Consider the following 19,437-nt stretch of genomic DNA (forward strand, 5'->3'; position numbering starts at 1 on the left):
CCATTGCACATCTAGATGGATAAAACCGTAATATGTATGCCAGTGAACCAATCGTTTCTGCTGTTCTCTGTTTAGTCACGCATTATATAAACCTAATGGAAACCCTTGCTATTTAATCTATAAATGAAAATGAGCTTCTATCTTTTCCAACTGCAGAGTGCGTCGTTTATTCGTTCGTTTGCTGTGCATTTACAACGACGACGACGACGACGACGACGACGCCTTTAACATAAACGGATAGAAGGCGACAAAAAACGGAACACTAGCCCCTTTCTATCCTAAAGTACAATGCATCTTAGGCCAGATTAATCGGCGAAAGGCAATATAAGGCGCTCGTTGGACAATAGTCTACTTTAAACGTTCCACGAAGAAGTAAGTTATCTACCCAACAAAATAATATAGGATATTGAAACACATTGTGAAGATATAAGGAACGCTTTACTCCTCTGCTTCGAGTTTCACGTTCGGTATCGCCGTCAGGCATTTTGTCAGACAGACGGCTGGCTCCTAGTATAGCGAAGTGTCTATGCTGGGTTCGAACATGGATCACAACGTATCCCGAATATAATGTTAGCAGGCAAGTACGTTACCCCCTAAATTATTACGGGGTAAATGTCTACTTTGCCTTATGAAGAATATCGCGACTTAGAACGAGAACGATGGAGCGACTCCCGAACGCCTCCGAAAATACCCAAGTGAGCAGGGTAATCACATGACTAAGGTTGGACGCGACTATTTTCTGCAGCTAGCCTCTGACTTCGTGAAGCAACTCCGAAGTAAACAGACCAATCTGTACCCTTCCTTCGCGTCGGTCTATTTGCCTGAGCCGTCGACATCATTTGTTCGAATATGTACGCCCAAATGAAGCATTGACAATTCCGTCGAGCTATGACCTCTAATTAATTATAACTGCAAAATAATTTCGAGTTTATAAATTTATGAACGAGATGTACTTTATCAAAAATATTAATTTGTACGTGACAAAACCCAACTTTTTTAACGGGGTAACAAATGTAGCCAAAAATGTGCTGTGTTTAGAGGATGTCGTCATCCACGTGAAGTTCAGTGAATGGTTCGCTCAGAGGCTCGTCCAGTGGATCGTGGAGGGGAGCTAAAGGAACACCAAAAAAATAGTAGGGTTTGTGCTTATTGACCAGATGAGCACGTAGAGACTGAGAGGCTTTGATGAGAAGATTTTGACATCAGATTTATAATCAATTAAACAAAAGACAAGGAGACATCGGAATCATCGAGTGCATCAGCTAAGCACATAGATGATCGTATCATAAACTGTCTGACTTGTTATCTTAAAAGAGATTAGCGACATTCGTAGACTTCATCAAACCATTTAGAGGGCCTTACAAATGGTAAGGCCTGCTACAATTTTAGGCCCGTTACCAAGTGGGCCAAGGCGAGTTCCTTACCTTGGAGCACGTGCCTCATGCCTCCTACCACTTCACTGTCGAAAAATAATTTCAGAAAGTTGAACCTCCCATAACTGATTAAAGGTATAAGGACGTTAATGAAGAAGTACTAAATGCTCGAATGGAATTCAAAATGTAAACGGGAAAATATCAAGCTCATTCATACATTTGACATTCGAGCACCTTTGTGACAAGTTTTGCACAAGCTGCAATAAAATTATCGTGTTTAATATAATTTGGTTTTGCCTAAAGTTGGGTCAAATTTTATCACCTGCAGACGGCTGTACACAAGAATAACCGCATTCGCTAGCCAATGATTCCACAAGTAATGGATATGTAGAGTACGCGCACTCGTCATTACAAAATATGGCAAAGCGCATTTGTCCATGAAGATAAGATTTGTTTGAAATGTTCTCATTTAAAAGTTTTTATTTTTAAAATTGAAAAATCTTAAAATAATGTTTTTGATAAAATAAAGAAAAAATGATTAAACATTTCTTTAAAAAAAATTCTTATAATATAAAGCTAGTAGTGTTTTACTAATAAATTATTAACATCCACGAACCGTACATCCGAAACGGTAATATAATCTACTTTTTCACATCTTGGCATAGTACATTGTAGTGCAAAGAACAACTCTTATAAGTTTAAAAATTGACAAAGATTGGAAGTAGTTTGAAAGGAATCAGTATCGATGTTATTCTGACAGATTCTTTGAATGCATCCTCTCAGAATTATAATATAGAATCTGAATTAATCTTTAATATAATGTATTTAAGGAAAATAGCTGCTGTTCATAATATAGTAGATCAAGCTTGGACACATCATCAAAATTTAGCGATTCTTTTTTTAAGAAAGTTGGCTCAATCGGTGCTGAGTACATAATAGAGGCTAAAAAACACTTTCTAATGGAACGAATTTTTGTGAGCCCAGATATAACACGCATTTTCGCTTAAAAGAGGCTGCATAAAAAAAACTTATAACTGTTTTTCATTTCTTCAAGCAGAACTTGTGCAGCATGATTTCACAATAGAGGTGTTTCCTCTGTGGTTCGTCTTACAAAATTTTTGCCGAAAATTGTCGTCTAGCACAAGGGGTACAGTGAATGTTTTGTAAATGCCGGGTCGCCCGCCTCCGCAAAGAGGTAAACAAACAATACATTCATTCATTTGATCACTCAGTCCGTTCTTGCCATTAAGACATTGCAAAGGAGGGGAGGTTCTTTCTGACAGCTTGTATAGCCAAGTTTCCTGTCGCGAGTGAAGCTCCCCGCGAACCAGAAATTTTAGAGGTAAGATAATTACAGAAAATGCGCGTGAAATAAAATTGAGTACAGGGCTGTACATTGAAACTAAGGCCCTAATCAACCTGCTCACGTTAAGTACAGAGTAACTGAATTGGTGAATATGATTATTATATTAGTTGACAATTTATTTAAATATGAGAATTAGAAGTCTTGTAAACAAACTAAAAAAGGCCAAAGTTGTGTGTATCCCTGGTTTTATTTTCTGTTTAGTCGTAACTATGCATGGTTGCCTAGTGACTGAATTGCCTAAGACATCTCTAGTTCTATGTAAAATGAGCTCACGGCAATTCCGGTAATAAGTTTGTATTATGCAATGACGAGCGTCGCTAATTATGAGCTTTCCAAAAAAACTAAATATAAACGGGGAGCCAGTGTACAACAGAATAACCTATGAATAATGTGTGATAATCCTTAGGTCGGTACACCGGTGAGACAAACAAGGCTTTTGGCTTTAAAAGTGAATTCTTTAGTTTAAGTCTGCTGCTGCGAAAGAGCCCTAAGCCTCTTTTTGTGTTTCTTGTATTTGTGTTAAAATGTAGTATTAAGAAGTGGTGGAGCTCGGTCCTAGTTACCGCTCGAGGTTACGTACGGTGTTAAATCCATCTAAAACTAGTAATCTCCACCACACGTCTAAATATCTTTTGATTTGTGATATTGCCGCTCGCTTGCGTTCTATGGACATGTCGTCGGTTTACTAACTAATGTCTTTGCTTTCCGATCTTTAGATGATCCGCTTTATCCTCATTCAGAACCGCGCAGGCAAAACTCGTTTAGCAAAATGGTATATGAATTTTGATGATGATGAAAAGCAGAAGCTCATCGAAGAGGTCCACGCTGTCGTAACCGTTCGCGACGCAAAACATACGAACTTCGTCGAGTTTCGGAACTTTAAGATCGTTTACAGGTGTGAACCCCCAACTTTGGTGTAACAATCATAAATACAAAAAAATATCAATACAGGGTTTTCCAAACAAATGTATGGAGCTATTGGAAGAACCTGTTTTATGCATTTTGGAAGACTTTCGTGAAGGTGGCACATTTTATTCCTGCCAAGATGGAGCATATCTTATATATTATCCAACCAAATAAATGTATCGGACGAAAAAGCTCCATAGAATATCATGCCCGTTTCCTACACCTGACGTCAATGAAATTTTTATGTGCGGGTACTTTATATATAGTCTACGCCGAAAAACCAAAGATATTAGAAAATTTAAAAGTAGATTTTAAGTCAGAATGCGTTACAACATCAAATAAAGTGATTATTGAAATTTTGAAATTAATAGGTCGCTGTTATCAACAAGTATCTAGCAAAACTGTGTTAATTTTAGACTTTTACGATAGAAGGAAAAGCTATACATTTTATATAGACTGTTTTGTAGTTTGTATTTTTACATTATATATAAAACTGAAGTTCTATCGTTCAAACTTTATGTTCATTTCTCTTTTCTGTGCCTTTTTTGTATATATATATATATATATATATATATATACATATATATATACACATGTGTATATATATATATGTATATATAAGACGGTGAAATTAAACCAAGAATACAGCGTATCCGATTTTTGTTTGAACTATTATTATAATTATATACATAATATGCCCATGTTTGCATTCTATTGCGGAGTTCGATTCAACGGTACTTGGTTTTTCTAGTCAAAAACTTACGTCCAAACCAGACTGACAACCTTTTAGTTCATACCTGTCGCATTGAAAACGTCTTTCTAGACAAACATGTTTGGCTTATAATTTTCGCGTTTGCCGACTTAAATGTATTGCAGACGGTACGCGGGTCTATATTTCTGTATTTGCGTCGACGTAAACGATAATAACCTAGCGTACCTCGAAGCGATCCATAACTTTGTTGAAGTCCTCAATGAGTACTTCCACAATGTGTGCGAGCTAGATCTCGTCTTCAATTTTTACAAGGTGAGAGCCAACTACTTACAAGCTTTAATATGATTAAGTATGTATATATATATATATATATGTACATATATCGTTGCACCAAACTGCTACACTTAAGCCTAATACGGAAATATGCATGAGTTAGCCAACAAGCCCAAGGTTCCTTCACATTCTACGTAGACAAAATATCACCGCAAAAATCTATGCGTTTAGTTTTTTTAATCTTTGTATTCAATGTTCCGCACAAAACCGTCACATTTTATTTGTATCGCATTGACATATAAATCAATGCATCGACACCAATACGTAATAATGACTAATAAGTTTTTATGCTTTTATTTATTTTGTGATACGGTACAGGTGTATAGCGTTGTTGACGAGATGTTCCTTGCTGGCGAAATACGGGAAACGAGTCAGACCAAAGTTCTTAAACAGTTGCTCGTGTATAATTCTCTTGAGTAAAGTTAACCCAACCCCCTTTATCTAATAATGGATGGTCGAAATGGCCCGATACTCATTACGCAACGTCGTTGACGACGAGCCTACAAATGTTGCTCCTCATTATCAGCTAAGTACCAACTCACATCGGCCTCACTGGCATACGACTGCTCCGCTGTACCCACAGCACCCGCAGCCCTGCATACAAACCGGAAACGAGATCGTCGTGGTTGTCCATTCCAGTATCTTCGGATCTCAGCAAGTGCATTTGATTTTATTCAAAACGTCTCACAGCGCCCGCCACGTACTTCCAAAATTATCGTACATATCCAGATGCGATGGAAAAGCGCACCGATTGCTATGATATGCCGAAGTATCGAGTGGTTAAACTGATATTATCATATATAAAGTAATATTGATTATGACGCAATAAACCCGCGAGGGCTTTGCGCATTGAGTATCGCGTTGTACGTTTCTACAAACCACAGATCAAAAGTTACGGCATGCAACGACCCTACACCGGTCTGTTAATCGCTTGATAAAGTTTTGTTTTGTTTACCTAAATTGTAATCGTAGATCATAAAATAGAATCGATTTTTTTTCTCTTTTTCATTCTTTATCTTGAAACAAAAGAGGAATAATCAGAAAAAGTTTAGCTTTACCCGGAAAAAACGAACGATGCATAGCTTGTACGTTACATAGATCAACAAAAATAGCCGGCCCAACAGAAAAAAAGTAAATTTTCAAGACAACAAGAGCACTCAGCAGTGTGGCAGAGATCATTTGGATTTTTCTGATGGCAGACTTGACGGAAGGTAGAATGGAAGTAATGATTATATCATTTACATACACCATTATATATATTCTTACCTATGGGCGGTGTTCAGAGTCAAGATGAGATTGGTTGTAACAAAACCAGAAGTATATTTTGTTAGAGAGTACTTGGAGCAGGCACCATAAAAGCTCCTCAAATAAGGTCGGATGTTCTCAAGAAGTTGGCGCAACTGAGCGAAGGAGGTCGGAACGTAGACACATCTGGTAGATTAAGGCGATACATAGCGGATACATCGAATTGGGCTTTTGGTTGATAATCCAATTGAATGAGCTCTGAAGGGTTCGAAATAGTGAAAATGAGTGGAAATTCTAAGTTCTAAACATGAGGATGCCGGTGATGATTATCAAAAGCGAGTTTCATGTAAGTTGTATATTTTCTATGTGCTATGCAAATGTAAACTACATGAATAACTGGGCTCTATCATATAAGCTACGAAAAGTTTCGTTAAATTTGACGTGCAGCATTTAATAAGTTGACAATTAATACAGATATATTGAACACTTCTAAGTAAACACGATGTATCTTTGATCTACAAAAAGAGTAGAGTATGCGTTTAGTAAGCATAAAAACAATCGTGTAGAAAGATGGCAATTTAACTGTCTATTCTATACTAAATAAAGAGTGTCAAAATTGAGTTAGACCCGATTTTGCGCGGTTTTTATCTCAAAAAGGTTTCTGTTGGCTTTAAAGCAAAGTTGTATTCTAGTTTACCTGGGTAAATTGCATTATTTAACATTATTTGGAGTTTATTTGGACAACATTTCATTAAAGTTCAGTACGAATAATACCGCAAGCAAACTTTTGCCATATGATACTCTTCACGAAGAATATTATACTGGAGAAACGCGTTGCTTAAAACATCTTTCGTCGGAGCCAATGGGTTGTTGCGCTTAAAACAATCAGGTGTTTATCACATGCACCTACGCTGTATCCAGTGGAACTAATTATGTAAAAACACACTAACATAATTTTACATGTCCTGTTATTTGGAATATAAACATATTTGAGCGACTTTCTAACTAAACTAACAAGTTCTTAATTTAAAATCAAAACAGTATTTTTATCCTTATTTTTAAATAAACATAGTGTTTAAATTCATCTGTCAAATCGGGCTAAAACTCTTGTTATATCTAACATTGTTTCATGTTAGATCTAACAACTGTTGAGATTCTGAAACTGAACGTTTTCTGCTTGGTCACTTGTATCGCTTTAAGCTGAGTTTTACGAAAATCGAGACTCGATCTATTTCGATGAGCGCTAATCATACTTAAATCGTCATAATAGATACTGTAGTAACAGTAGTTATTGCTATTGTTATTATTACCATCATCACACAGAACATTCAATTATATAGGAGTATCTCTTTAAATCTTGTACTATAACGATACCAGCCATGACGATACTGATGTTTAATAATCAGCTGCATAACAACATCTAGACAGGTGGAACGTATTCCACGCTATTAAAAGCGATATGAAAAACAGGGCGGTCATTAACAAAATGCTTCTTTATACTGTGTTTCGTTTGTGATAAATAATTTTTCAAAAAGCCCTGTGTACAAAAAACGATACGCTGTCGAAGTTCCATGGTCATCATTGGATATACAGCAAGAGTTGGGGTACGCTTGAAAGAACACGTCTTGAAATCCGCTCGTCAGTGTTTTTAGGCTGCCGTTACAAGAAAGGATACAATTAAAATGGAGGACGCCATTGTTCTGCAAATCTGGTTACATTGCTCAACCCGAAAATCATTAGCATTGTATAGAAGTTTTCCAAAAATAATTTTTTTGCGAGAAAATAAAATTCATTCTAATTATCCCCTGCCTTAGGTCACCATAGTATACAACAAGCCTTCGCCGCTTTTGAGCTGAACGTTTCTCCACGCAACAAACTAATGTTGTTTCCTGAGCTTGTGAATGATCACTTTAGCGCAGGAAGCGACTTCGGCTATAATAATAACCTTTATATTGATTTGGCCATTTTGCTAATCGACCCGCTAGGATGGAGTGACTCGCCACAAAGCAATCCTTCACTCACAAAACCCTTCACTATCCCCGTTCCACCCATATGCACGCATTATCCCATTACCTTTTGTATTCATCCTTCATTACTATTATTACTAGACGTTACTCTCCATAGCGCTATGAGCTATAAGAAGCTTTACAGTGGAAAAAAGCTGCCCAATCTTGGCTCTTCAATCATCGCTAATGTTCAACCTTTCTCCCTTACCGACCGCCTTAGATGGGTCTACATCAAAGATGTCTGTTGAATAGAGACAGTTACCAATGTATTAATGAAGGTTGGAATTTACGGAAGAAGAACGGAAGCGTTAAGTTCAAAATAACACATGCGCCCTCCGGTGAACTAGAACTGTGTGTAGATTTATGTTGTGCTACTAGCTAATCCTATAAAGAGATTCTCATTGCTAATGTATGCTGACCTTGGCGGCACGTTTCGACTGCGCTGCGTCGTTCAATAAAGACGTACCTGTTGTGGGATTCGTGTCCCCTTTGAGCACTAGGCTCACTTGTCGCTTCGACAAAAAGAACATTGTTATCTACTAACAATGTCAATACGGATAGACAGATGGCAGCTTCATGGAACTGCCATTCACGTTCGTGGCAGACCAAAATTATTGATATGTTTGAATCTGTATATCCCACGAACTGCTATAATTTTGAAAGTCTATGTACAACCACAATCGCACTCTGTAATTAGAAGTTGGTCGGGTTTAATCATATCGATGCTTCAGACCGTATCGTAACCAGAGTTGATACTTTTCGCTCCAATGCGCTCAATTAATTATACGGTAGCTGCCCAAACAATGAAATGCTCTCCAACGAACCCTTTACTTTACTATTTAATCTGTGGTTTGGTGTGGCCAGTTCGATTGTACGAATTCTAAAGACGTCTGCTCGACTTAAGCTGCACCAAAGTTAGGCCGAGGATCTATGCCTGAGAAAATTTGCATGCAGGGTTATGCAATTTTCAGTAAAGCACTTATTGATGTCCAAAAACCTGTAGCAGCAGATAAAAACCTATTGGGTAGGTTTTTTGATGATATCATGAGTTTTACAGGTACGGTTCCGAGTTAAACTGCGCTCAACAAATTCTGGAATCTTAAAGACAAGTATCCAAATAGCACAGACGACAATGACAGCCATAGGCGGTTCGCAGAATCCGTGTAGATTTGCTGATTACCGACTATTTCTACGTGATATTGCTGAAACGATTCGCGCACAAGCGTGAGCAGCGAACCAATGAGCATTTCTAAAAATGCAGAGCTTGCACTTTATTGCATCAAAAACTTCCAGTGAGTGCTGGCTCATGGTAGTGGCCATTGTTATGGTCTCACGGACGACTGACTTTGTAGTTCTCGCCGCGAAGTCTCCCATAGGTGACAGTGGAGTACAGAGCGTCTTTTTTCAACAAACACGTCTTAATGAAGCTAACCTTTATGCCGATCGTGTCTTTCATGTGCTCAATAATATGATGAACTCTACTAATCTTACATTCGTCATTAACTGCGTCAACAAGGATTATTTCAGGTAAATTATATATGTGAGCGTAAGCACAGGGTAAAAGCACTTTATTCACAACATTTGCACTTTTCTGGTCAATTATTTAATTTCAACTTTAAAAAAACACCCGATATAAATTTAGGCTTATACAGCAGACTAACGGTAAAAAACTATATCTGCAAGAAAGCTCACTGTAACGCCGTACTGGCTGGGGATACGTTAAATACCAACATTTTCACAATATGACTTGTAGCACGCAATTGTACTAGCGCTCTCAAAACAGGTGCTAATATGTCAACTATATAAAAAAAAAAGTAATTCTAATTCTCTTAAATTGTTTAAGAATAGCGAACAAAAGCATGAAAAAATGTCTTATCGACTCGCTGGAGATATTTTGTTGGTGCTGGAAGATAGCACCAAATAAATTTGGGTAGATTTCTATGTTAGCTTAAAAGCTTCGGATGCTCTATGACTCAGACAGTTTATAGATCTTTTTTAATATAATCGCGGTCGAGATGCAGCGAACCGGCTTTTTAGAACCGAACTCAGCACTAAAGAATTTCATGTCAGCCAAACAAAAGCATGCAGGATTGTATAAGTACTTTTTTTATGCTTAAGTTATCTAAGTTACAAAGTTTGCGTATCTTAGTAGATAATAAAGTGATGCAATACGCTAGCATTTTGATGTGCATTTAAAAAATAATAACACTGGGCTAATGTTGTTGGATATCCACTGGATTAGGTGTCCACTTCGTCCAGAACGCTGAGGTGGCAAAGTATGTGAGAGAACTGATGACTGACTTTATGATATATTTCGTTTTAGTTAGCTTAACAATGTTCCAAAGGCGCACACACTAGAAAATCATAAGATAATTAAACCAGTAAATAGAAAAACGTTCGTTATACGTCATGCGTCTGTAGATAAGCTATCAATGATTTCCCTTTATGACGATCTTTAATAGGTATTTGTAATCAACACTATCTGTAGGTACTATCACACTTCAAATAATCGCTAAATATTGTGACAATTAGCGTTATTTTTCCGAATCTCGCAACCTGCTTCATGATTAACTGGGTGATAACATTGTTCTGTCAATAGAGTTAAAAACATTACATACATAAATACAGAAATGCTTATTCCACCTCTTTCACATAGCATCATTCCCAGCCATGTTATGTCTTTCTAAGTGATAAATATAGAAAAATCGTTTCTCCCTCGTATTCTGTAATTGACATATAGCATAAAAGCCTCAGAGGTCTTTCATATAGTCTATAGTCCGTATCTGAAGCATTAGAACTAGCAGTCGTTAAGTAACGGCCTCATAAACAGAAGGTCGTGAATTTTCAATAGCCTTAAGCTTTTGTTTTTAAATTTACTCTCGATCAATTTTAGAAACTTTTGGGCATATAGTAGTTTTTATTACAACACTAGTCAAGCATTAGTACCAAGGCACATGCTTTTTAAGCCACAATTGTTTGAAGAGCAAAGCGACGTGTATGCATTATGGATATTATATTTAGTAATTAATCCTAGATAAAGAAAGAGTGAAATTCACGCCAGTGCAATGCAGGGACTTACCGCCGGAGATATGCCACAATTTGGGTGGTACTTTTTTTGCAAAGGCTGAACATTGTATTATCGTCGTATTGATTAATATTTCAATCCTAGCTCATTTAAATAGCCCATTCACGTTCCATTATTCCAATGCCTATTCAAATGCAGATACGAGTTCGCTATCCAGAACGTTCTTAAGAAGGCCGAGAGAGCATACAGTCTGGTGCAGATAGATACCGTTCCCCTTAGCACGTTTATGACTACCCGGATATTGCAACGGCTTTCAACAACAGGCGACATGTGGTATGTGCCATATTTGTACCTCAAATATACATCTGCCACGTATATTAAATCCCATTGCAAGCCATTCAATTATTATAATACAGTGAGATACTGAGCTGAAACGACTAAGATCAATAAATATAATAACAGATCAGATGATATTGTAATGGTGCTAGCCTAACAAACACATTCACATTTGTCGCATGGAGGTATGATATTTTTTTGTTATGTTGGGATGATGGAAAAGACAACCTCAAGTCCAATAATACGATCACTGCTAGAGATCGAGCTGATACCCTAGACGACCTAATGGAGATCTTTAAAGAAGAAGTAAGAGAGTTCGGAAACGTACGGTGGATCTTTTGGAATTGGCAGCATGTCATGAAAAGGGTAACAGATAATCTTAGAATTTTTGAAGAATAATAAATATTAGGTATTGTTTCTTGCGAAGATTAAAATAAAAATAAATCAAAAAAACAGTAAAATAAAAAACGATCAAAATATGGTTTCAGCTATATCCGTTTATTAACAGTTCTCAATCGACCATATCTACAGCTTACATAACTATCCCTAAGAACTGCATTAGAAAACAAAATTTTAAAAACATCTAGGTCTTTAAAGGAAATTGAATACTGTTAGTATTTTTTTACAGTAATTTCATTCAGATATTACGTAATTCTACTTCATCATCCGTTTTTTCAATCGTTAGATGTAGACTACTTTTCAGATAATAGTAACCCAATGCATTAATCCCGTGCGTCCTTTCTCTACACGTCTTCTCTCAGATCCAAACAATATGCGGTGTGATCTATGTAAATATAAACGGAAGCGCACCGTTCATTCTAGCAGAACCAATGGATGAAATTCGGCGCTGCGGAGGCCGTATAATATTTATGGATATCGAAAGTCCGACCATAAGCGCCCTTCGAAATCCACGAGAAGTCGATACGAGCATTTTCAAGCACGAGATCAATTTCGCTCAGCTCAAACATCTTCAGGTCAATATTGATTTAGAGAAATCTTCTATCAAATGAGCATGATTTGCGCCCTAACTGAGAATAACCTATATGACAGATCTATATGTGTTTACGTTTCGACGCAGCACAAATGTAACAAGGGTAAGTGCTTCGCCAAAGGTGCTCTAATGAAACCATTATTTTTGAGTTTAGTGCCTGTAATCGCCGTCAAGCATTGCTGGATTTGATTGCATAATCAACAACTTCATAGATCCTACAGATAAGATGGCCTCAATGAAATGCAGACTCCAAAATGGAGGGATAGTCCTTTAAATATGTAAGCTCCTACAAGATGTCGATAACTTAGGGAAACGTTTGAACAAGTTGGCTTCGAACGTAAGAACATGCAAATGCATAACACAACTGTAAATGCACACGGTTGTACAGTAAACAAGCACAGAGGAGAATCTGCAGATACTTTGACATTGATGCTCCAATCTTTAACATGAAGCGAAGTGGCAAAACTTTGCTAATTGGAACATGGAAAACGACTGTGTGAAGCAATTTCGTCCGGGTGAACAAAATCTAAGAACTCCCAGTAAAATCGTTAACACAACAACTCGTATTATTAATTTTCTGTCAGGTTCTATGCGGCTTGTTGAATAGGAGCCAGGGCTATCCTTTGACTGACTACTGTGAGGAAAATCCTCAAAAAGAGATACTCAGCGCTCTCGCACGGAAAGTAGAACTCCACTTCAATTTTAGTTCAAGCGGATTTTTCGGTAGAAGACTGAAAACTGAAGATTACGACTTTCACGAACGTGAAAAATCGTTCTATCTGCACCAGGGAAAATACAACGGTACAGGTTACTTCCACGACTAAACGACATTTTTAAAAACCAGCGTCTATATGATTCTAAACGATTTTAGCAAGCTGTACCTCTAGTATTCCAATCGCAGGCAGAATCAACCTCATAGAAAAGCTTATGTCTGCGTTTCGCTATTCATGCGAGTAGGAATGTTGTTGGGACGTTTCTATACTGGTATAGCAAATTAAGAAAGAAAAGTAGAGCCGAAGAAAAAAGTAAAAAACTTAGATGATAGTGGACGCACATTTTTTTTCATTCTTATCTCCTACTCTAGGGCTTTATTTTAATTACTTGTATTAATCGATTATTGGCTGACTAAAATAAACGTTCGCAGAAGCGAGTTGCTGGGATATTATGGCGAACCTACTGATGCAATACAATAAATTTGCTTTCATAGGTTGCATTAAAAATGTGACCAAGTAAATAATTTATTTAACAGTGCTCTATATCTTTGGCGTTGCATGTTCCATTGGCTACTCCTAATGTGTGACTGCTTTACAGGTCTCATTGGTGATCTTCAGCAACGTCTCTTTGATATCAACGTAGTTAGTGTTTTTCCATCGGAGGACCTTCAGGTAGGTGCTTCAGAAGGGGCTATCCCTGTGCTGTGATTGAATCGTGACAGAGTTTCAGTGAGTTCAATCATTCGGCCTATTAAATTATGCTTGTTTCATTTGTTTAATAAATTGGAGTTTGTTGCAGGATGCCATCACCTTTGCTTCGTCGTATTACCGCTTTGATCAGCTAACGTTTTTTGCGCCACCGGCAATTATGGAGTTTGGCTCGCTTAAAACGATCTGGATGCCATTTAAACCTGATGTTTGGGCCTGTGTTATCGCCATGATTATTGGAGTTTCCAGCATCATGGCTATATTCGTAAAATTAAAGTTCGGCAAAACTTGGTCAGTTTCAAACTTTATTTTCCCATTAATGCACATATGCATTTTCCAAGAATTATTTTTGCCGTACGAGATGTTAGTCATTTGATACGAATACAAATTCAAAAAAGCCTATTTTAGATGTTTTAATTTTCGATTTTTATGCAATTTTAGATGTTTATGCAAAACTGCGCTAGCATTATATTGGACTAAAACCTTTTAGGTAATAGCGTATAATAAGGTATCGAACTTCATTACTTGCATGATGCATTGCAAATACTTTGGTTCACTAATTGTGTCGCAAACCTATGCGGCTTCAATGGCTCTTTTATCTGCAGCATGTCATAGCTGGTGAATGCTAGAGAAATGCCAACAATATTGGTAAGTACGAGTTTGGTCTTAATACTATTGTTGCTGATGTATTATTACAGGTTTTCATACAACCTGTTCTATATGTCGCAGCCAATGACAGCCCGATTGCCCGTTATACCGCGACAGTTCCATCGTGTTCTACCGATATATATACTCTTGGCCGCCTGGCTGCTAGGTAGCTACCTGATTTCTATGTTTTATTCAGGCGTCCTTACATCGTTTCGTCAACACCCGCGTACAACGCCTGTCATCGATACTTTTCAGGCTTTAGAAGCGATTCTTAGTCAGGTTTGTAATTCGGAATTGATTGTTAAGGTTTGTTTTAGTAGAAGCTTTCATCGTTTAGTTTCACTACCTAAAGTGCCTTTAAAGAACAAACCGACTGGAACTTTGGATTATCGATGAAATTAAAGCAGACGAAAGTACACCTTGAAACAAACTTTTGTGACCCCTCTAATCGAGCCCTTAGTGGCATCCCCCTTATTCAGGGGAAGGGCAAAAGAAGGGTATGATGAACCAATGTTATTAAGGATTATTCCTTTGTCCTATTTTCAATCGAATTCATAACCAAGGAACAAATCACGATTATCAAAAATTCTCTTTCGCTACTCATAACATTATTCGTTGATTTATCAAAAAGTAGCATTCATTTCAACGAATTTTTTTTTCATAAAATGCACCCTCCGAAGGAATAAAAAGTATCGCATTTTTTTTCTAGTATAAACTGCCATGTACTCAAGTTGTCTTCGATCTGATTAGCAAATTTCGTCTGCTATTGGTGCGTAGCTTGAAAGTCTTTTAAATTGCCAAATAGCACCGGGCCTACTCGTTCTGGTAAAAACTTTCGCGCTTACGTTGTCTCGGGCATGAAGCACAAACGAACTATTTAGAGGGGACCTAAAAGACCGTATCTATCAGTTGACTTCTGTGGTCATCAGAATCAGAACAAAGCTATAGACATGGTATTAGAATCAAATTTAATATAATTGGTTTTGTCCAAATTTATCTGTTCTCCGTGCTGCCTCTTTGTAGCAAAGCAAGAGGTCGTCGACGTCAACGACATGTTCGGGTGATTGCATGGCAGTAGCTGTCTTGAACGACACGAAATATCGAGCAATTCTTAAATCCGAGGGTGGAAGCAGCTATCTGGACCTCGCTCGTAAGCACCTCACCTACTGCAGCAAAGTGGAACAGTGCATCGATCTGGTTATACAACGAAAACATGTATTCTTGTCCTGTAAGTTGATCAAAAGCTGAACATTGTAAATTGAAGCAAACAAATCGAGTCCCACTGACGACTGAATACGGACATAGAGAGCTGACGTTTTTTCGCTTATAGAAATTTTGCTTTTATAACTATTTCTATTTACTCTTAGTGTTTTATTTATCTGTAGAACGGTAACCATTAAAGGATTGGGATGACACAGTTTATTCAACTGAAAGTAAACTGGGGTAAATATTAAATGAAGTATGGCTGGATATAATGATGAGGCGACGTATATATGGCGATGCATAAAAATAATCTTAAACGCGATTTTAACACTACTAATGACTAACGTTATTGCGGCGTTGTTGAAATAGGGCGTTATAGTATGGTACATGTTAATATAGTCCGACTGGTCTTAACGGGGTGTGGCTAAGTTGCTATGCAGATTTGCTAAAACGTTGTGGCAGGCATTTAAGAAATATTATGTTGCTATAGCAAACAACAGAAGTCAGGAGCCTCAATCAAGAGTCATTCGTCCTTGTAGCCCCGCTTACGGAACTACGAGGCCACGTGCGCCCATGTTACGGCCTTAGCACTAGTTTCCAAAGAGACTGAAGGGTTTAAAGCTTTGCGGCATTCCGAATCGAAAATGATTCCAAAAAAAATCGTACGCAAAGCATCATCAGCTCAATTAAGCGGTTAGATATTACAACAAAAGTCCTTTCGCACCGATTTCATAGCGAGCATTAAGTCGTAACAGCAACGATCGCCAACAACTAAAGCACATTTGACAATACCAAAACTACTGTAGATCATGAAAAGCTGTCATGCATCCACAGATGTCGTTAATAATTGTCTTAGAATCGTGCGGGATACCGCAAGATTCGTAAAGCTTTGGTGTATCCTGAAGTAAAGCCTTAATTTTTGCATCACGTTTGCTCTCCAACAGCGGACTATACAATGAAGTGGTACGTGGGCACAGATCCGAAAAATGGAGTTGTTCAGCGTGCAAAAGACAATATCAATGCCGGACGCTTGTCTATAACCCTTCAAAAAGGCTCCCCCATCCAAAATCAAGTCACTCGTATTAATCGTAAGTACTTCAACGCGTTCAGTTCTCGCTTTTCTTCGCACAAACACACCTCGGAGTCTGATGAATTCACATAGCAATGCTGACTAGTCATTCCTTAATCCAATTTTATTTATTTATACAAATGTTCGTGAAAGAAGTTTAGCAATACCCAGGTTGATTTTGGGGTTCCGCTAGATTATTTCATTTAATTTCTTCCTTTTTTTTAAACACGAAACAAGCTTTTGTGTTCTAGTCATAACAGCATAGTTACCAGAAGTCTTGGCCTCATTAGATTTTATAACGTCATTTAACCGACCAATAAACGCACCAGCCCGAAGAGTAAAGTTAAAGAGAACTAACGATGAAACTCTGATTATCCAAGTATTAAACAGCCGACCCATCATTCGCTTTACAGATCTTTTTAGTACGACTTATAATACTTACGTAACTTTGGTTGTAAGAAATTTCTCGAGAAGGGAGCGTGTCTTCCTCTATTTCTCAATTAATTGGCCGGAAACACTTACAAGCCATTAAGGCGCGTCCTAAATAGAAACGAACATTTTTTAGCTAATCACAGACAATAGCCGAGTCTACGGAAAAAGAACAATTTGTCAAGCTTCATTTGCAAATGCTGCTACAAACTATTTTTGTAGCTTTACATTGTGAAGAGCAGCTTATAAGTTTTGTTATAAGCTTATGATGTAAGTTCCACTAACCTACTCCTCAGGAGTCTTTAAGTCGACTATTGAAAGGATAACCTAGAATGATGTTTCATCAGTACTATTGTCTTATTCTACTGGTGCGACTGATCCGGAATCAAATGGGGCACCGAAGACCAATCTAGCCCACTTTAGAAGTACAGAACGACCCTGTTTAGATCTTTAACTATAATATGCGATCGGAGTAAGTAATCTTGACCTGACATAATTAGTTAGTTTCGTTAAACATGGTTAGTTAGAACATCGTTGTTTTGTTTAGGGTATAGCAAATTATTTCCCCTAAAATCTACAGCGATAACGATTTCAAAAGAGTGTTTAATGAAAGTTCCAGTGATTAGTACCATCGGCTCTGACTCGACCCTTAAGAAATTGAAGTTAACGATTTATAAATACGGTAATATATTTTTTTTTGTAGATGGATAAAGAAATAAATGAGTAATGGTACTAACACAGTAGGTACAGTTGTTCATTTCCTAGGTATGCACTACCGATATCAGCAGGCACATAAAACCTAAGAGGTAATGGAGGAAGGGCTTACCGAGTGGACAGAAAAGTTCGGTATTACCATCTTTGCCTATTGTTGAGTATTAAATGAAAATAGTGACCAAGTTTAGCTTGGCTATATGGCCCACCTACCATATTGTAGCAATAACAGTCGTAGCACACCGAGATTTTTTTGAAAAAAATCAAATAAATTTATGTTCAAGCTGGTCAGTTGGAGAGTAGGAATGCACGAAGTGAACAGCGAATATGGCCTTATCGTTCGAAGCAAGATGCCTTCTCTATTCTATAATCATGGTTATGTTGTTTATGACTGAAATGAGTCTCGTCGTCGTTTTCCTAAAGCGTACCTGACGCCCAAATACTTTATGCTTTTTTCTGAAATAAAAATAAATCTAGTCTTTTCAAATATCTGATTAGATCTGTGGTCAGCATTATAGCTTATTATTTATAAATACTTCAAGATTTCAGCAAGTACTGATAATAGAATTGTATATGTGTACGCTCTGCAGAACAGCTTTTCGAACTCGGAGCGTTCGAGAAAATTGTGGCCTTGGAGGAGTATCAGCTCAAACCGATTTACAACAAAACCAATTTAATTCCTCCATCTTCCGTGATGACTACGACCGACATGAGAGGTTCGTGGCCACATCAAAATATATGTCGCATATATGCAAGCTGGTAGTGGATGCTGTTCGGGTCATACAAATAATTTGCATATTTAGGTGGAAGTACAAAGTAAGACCTGGGCACGATTCATCAGCTGATGGCTAGGAAAGACGATCTAAAGCTAGACGTTGCCTTACGTTACTAACAATTTGCGATATTACTATTTTTTACCAAAAGAAATATTTTCATATATTTTCTACTTATTTCAGGACTATTCGAGTTATTTGCGATGGGAAGTTTTTTTAGCTTACTGGCTGCGTTGTTAGAAAGACTTCTTTAGGATGGCCTGTGTGCCTGCGTGCTATTGTCGAAGCGTTGTGACTATACAAGCCGAGTCCTGCGAGACTCCCCCATTGTGAGAAGTGGCCACAGAGCTAGAACCGACCGTTGCAGCCCAGCTGAGGGAATGCCCTCTTCTAGACGACATGGCAATCTGTCGAAGAACTTTCTGAGCACGCAAAAAAGCCTCTTTCTATTAGCAGATAGCTCTGATCTGCTACGCGTTCCATTTTAATGTCTGGCCACGAATTGCAGTAACAAGCGCTCTCAAAGTAGCAAAAATACGATCGTGAAACGACTCAGCTAGTTTATGTTTAATAATACACCTACGTAATAGGAACGTTGACTAGGACTACGTTATTGGCATGTTCAGGTTAATTAATGATTGCTTAATTGAGATTAACTGAAGAGGACAAATAGATGCGAGCTAGGGACGTCATTCTTGGACTAATATTATCTAATATATTTATCACATGAAATGATACGATGAAATAAAAAGAAAAACATATTATTTATTGAAACTGAAATCTTTTTATGTAGTTTCTATTTTTTACTCAGTCAGCATAAATGCTTCTCCAGTTTACAGCATCAACAGACATAATTCATAATGTCCGGTATGGAACTAAGGCGGCCTTTA

The 19,437-nt window shown here is 37.6% G+C and overlaps 2 protein-coding genes and 1 long non-coding RNA gene across 3 annotated transcripts; all 3 read left to right on the forward strand.

Annotated features, from left to right (window-relative positions):
• Window positions 1–2,605: 2,605 nt before the first annotated feature.
• Window positions 2,606–6,566, forward strand: AP-2sigma (adaptor protein complex 2, sigma subunit). The gene is made up of 4 exons (XM_022837012.2): window positions 2,606–2,715; window positions 3,456–3,634; window positions 4,522–4,669; window positions 5,009–6,566. The coding sequence occupies exons 2-4, from the start codon at window positions 3,456–3,458 to the stop codon at window positions 5,108–5,110; spliced, it is 429 nt and encodes a 142-aa protein (XP_022692747.1). The 5' UTR covers window positions 2,606–2,715; the 3' UTR covers window positions 5,111–6,566.
• A 1,256-nt stretch (window positions 6,567–7,822) lies between these two features.
• LOC111262619 (uncharacterized) lies at window positions 7,823–11,320 on the forward strand. Its single transcript, XR_015311989.1, has 3 exons — window positions 7,823–8,292; window positions 8,999–9,468; window positions 11,165–11,320. It is a non-coding gene; the product is annotated as an uncharacterized LOC111262619 (long non-coding RNA).
• Window positions 11,321–11,400: 80 nt separating this feature from the next.
• On the forward strand, window positions 11,401–19,316 carry LOC111262623 (uncharacterized). Its single transcript, XM_022837013.2, has 10 exons — window positions 11,401–11,668; window positions 12,064–12,276; window positions 12,878–13,094; window positions 13,605–13,678; window positions 13,806–14,005; window positions 14,413–14,641; window positions 15,386–15,590; window positions 16,510–16,653; window positions 18,365–18,490; window positions 18,731–19,316. Exons 1-10 carry the CDS (start codon window positions 11,588–11,590, stop codon window positions 18,799–18,801), a joined length of 1,560 nt encoding a protein of 519 aa, XP_022692748.1. The 5' UTR covers window positions 11,401–11,587; the 3' UTR covers window positions 18,802–19,316.
• The last annotated feature ends 121 nt before the right edge of the window (window positions 19,317–19,437 follow it).

This window comes from Varroa jacobsoni, unplaced genomic scaffold (assembly GCF_002532875.2).
Source record: "Varroa jacobsoni isolate VJ856 unplaced genomic scaffold, vjacob_1.0 scaffold_683, whole genome shotgun sequence".
Lineage (NCBI taxonomy): Eukaryota > Metazoa > Arthropoda > Arachnida > Mesostigmata > Varroidae > Varroa > Varroa jacobsoni.

What these genes read in the sequence shown, in the direction of transcription:
- AP-2sigma (XM_022837012.2), top strand. Translation starts at nt 3,456, where the DNA reads ATGATCCGCTTTATCCTCATTCAGAACCGCGCAGGCAAAACTCGTTTA. An exon ending in AACTTTAAGATCGTTTACAG is followed by an intron (nt 3,635 to 4,521) that starts GTGTGAACCCCC and finishes AATGTATTGCAG; the next exon opens with ACGGTACGCGGGTCTATATT. An exon ending in TCGTCTTCAATTTTTACAAG is followed by an intron (nt 4,670 to 5,008) that starts GTGAGAGCCAAC and finishes GATACGGTACAG; the next exon opens with GTGTATAGCGTTGTTGACGA.
- LOC111262623 (XM_022837013.2), top strand. Translation starts at nt 11,588, where the DNA reads ATGGAGATCTTTAAAGAAGAAGTAAGAGAGTTCGGAAACGTACGGTGG. An exon ending in TTCCATCGGAGGACCTTCAG is followed by an intron (nt 13,679 to 13,805) that starts GTAGGTGCTTCA and finishes AGTTTGTTGCAG; the next exon opens with GATGCCATCACCTTTGCTTC. An exon ending in AAAACATGTATTCTTGTCCT is followed by an intron (nt 15,591 to 16,509) that starts GTAAGTTGATCA and finishes GCTCTCCAACAG; the next exon opens with CGGACTATACAATGAAGTGG.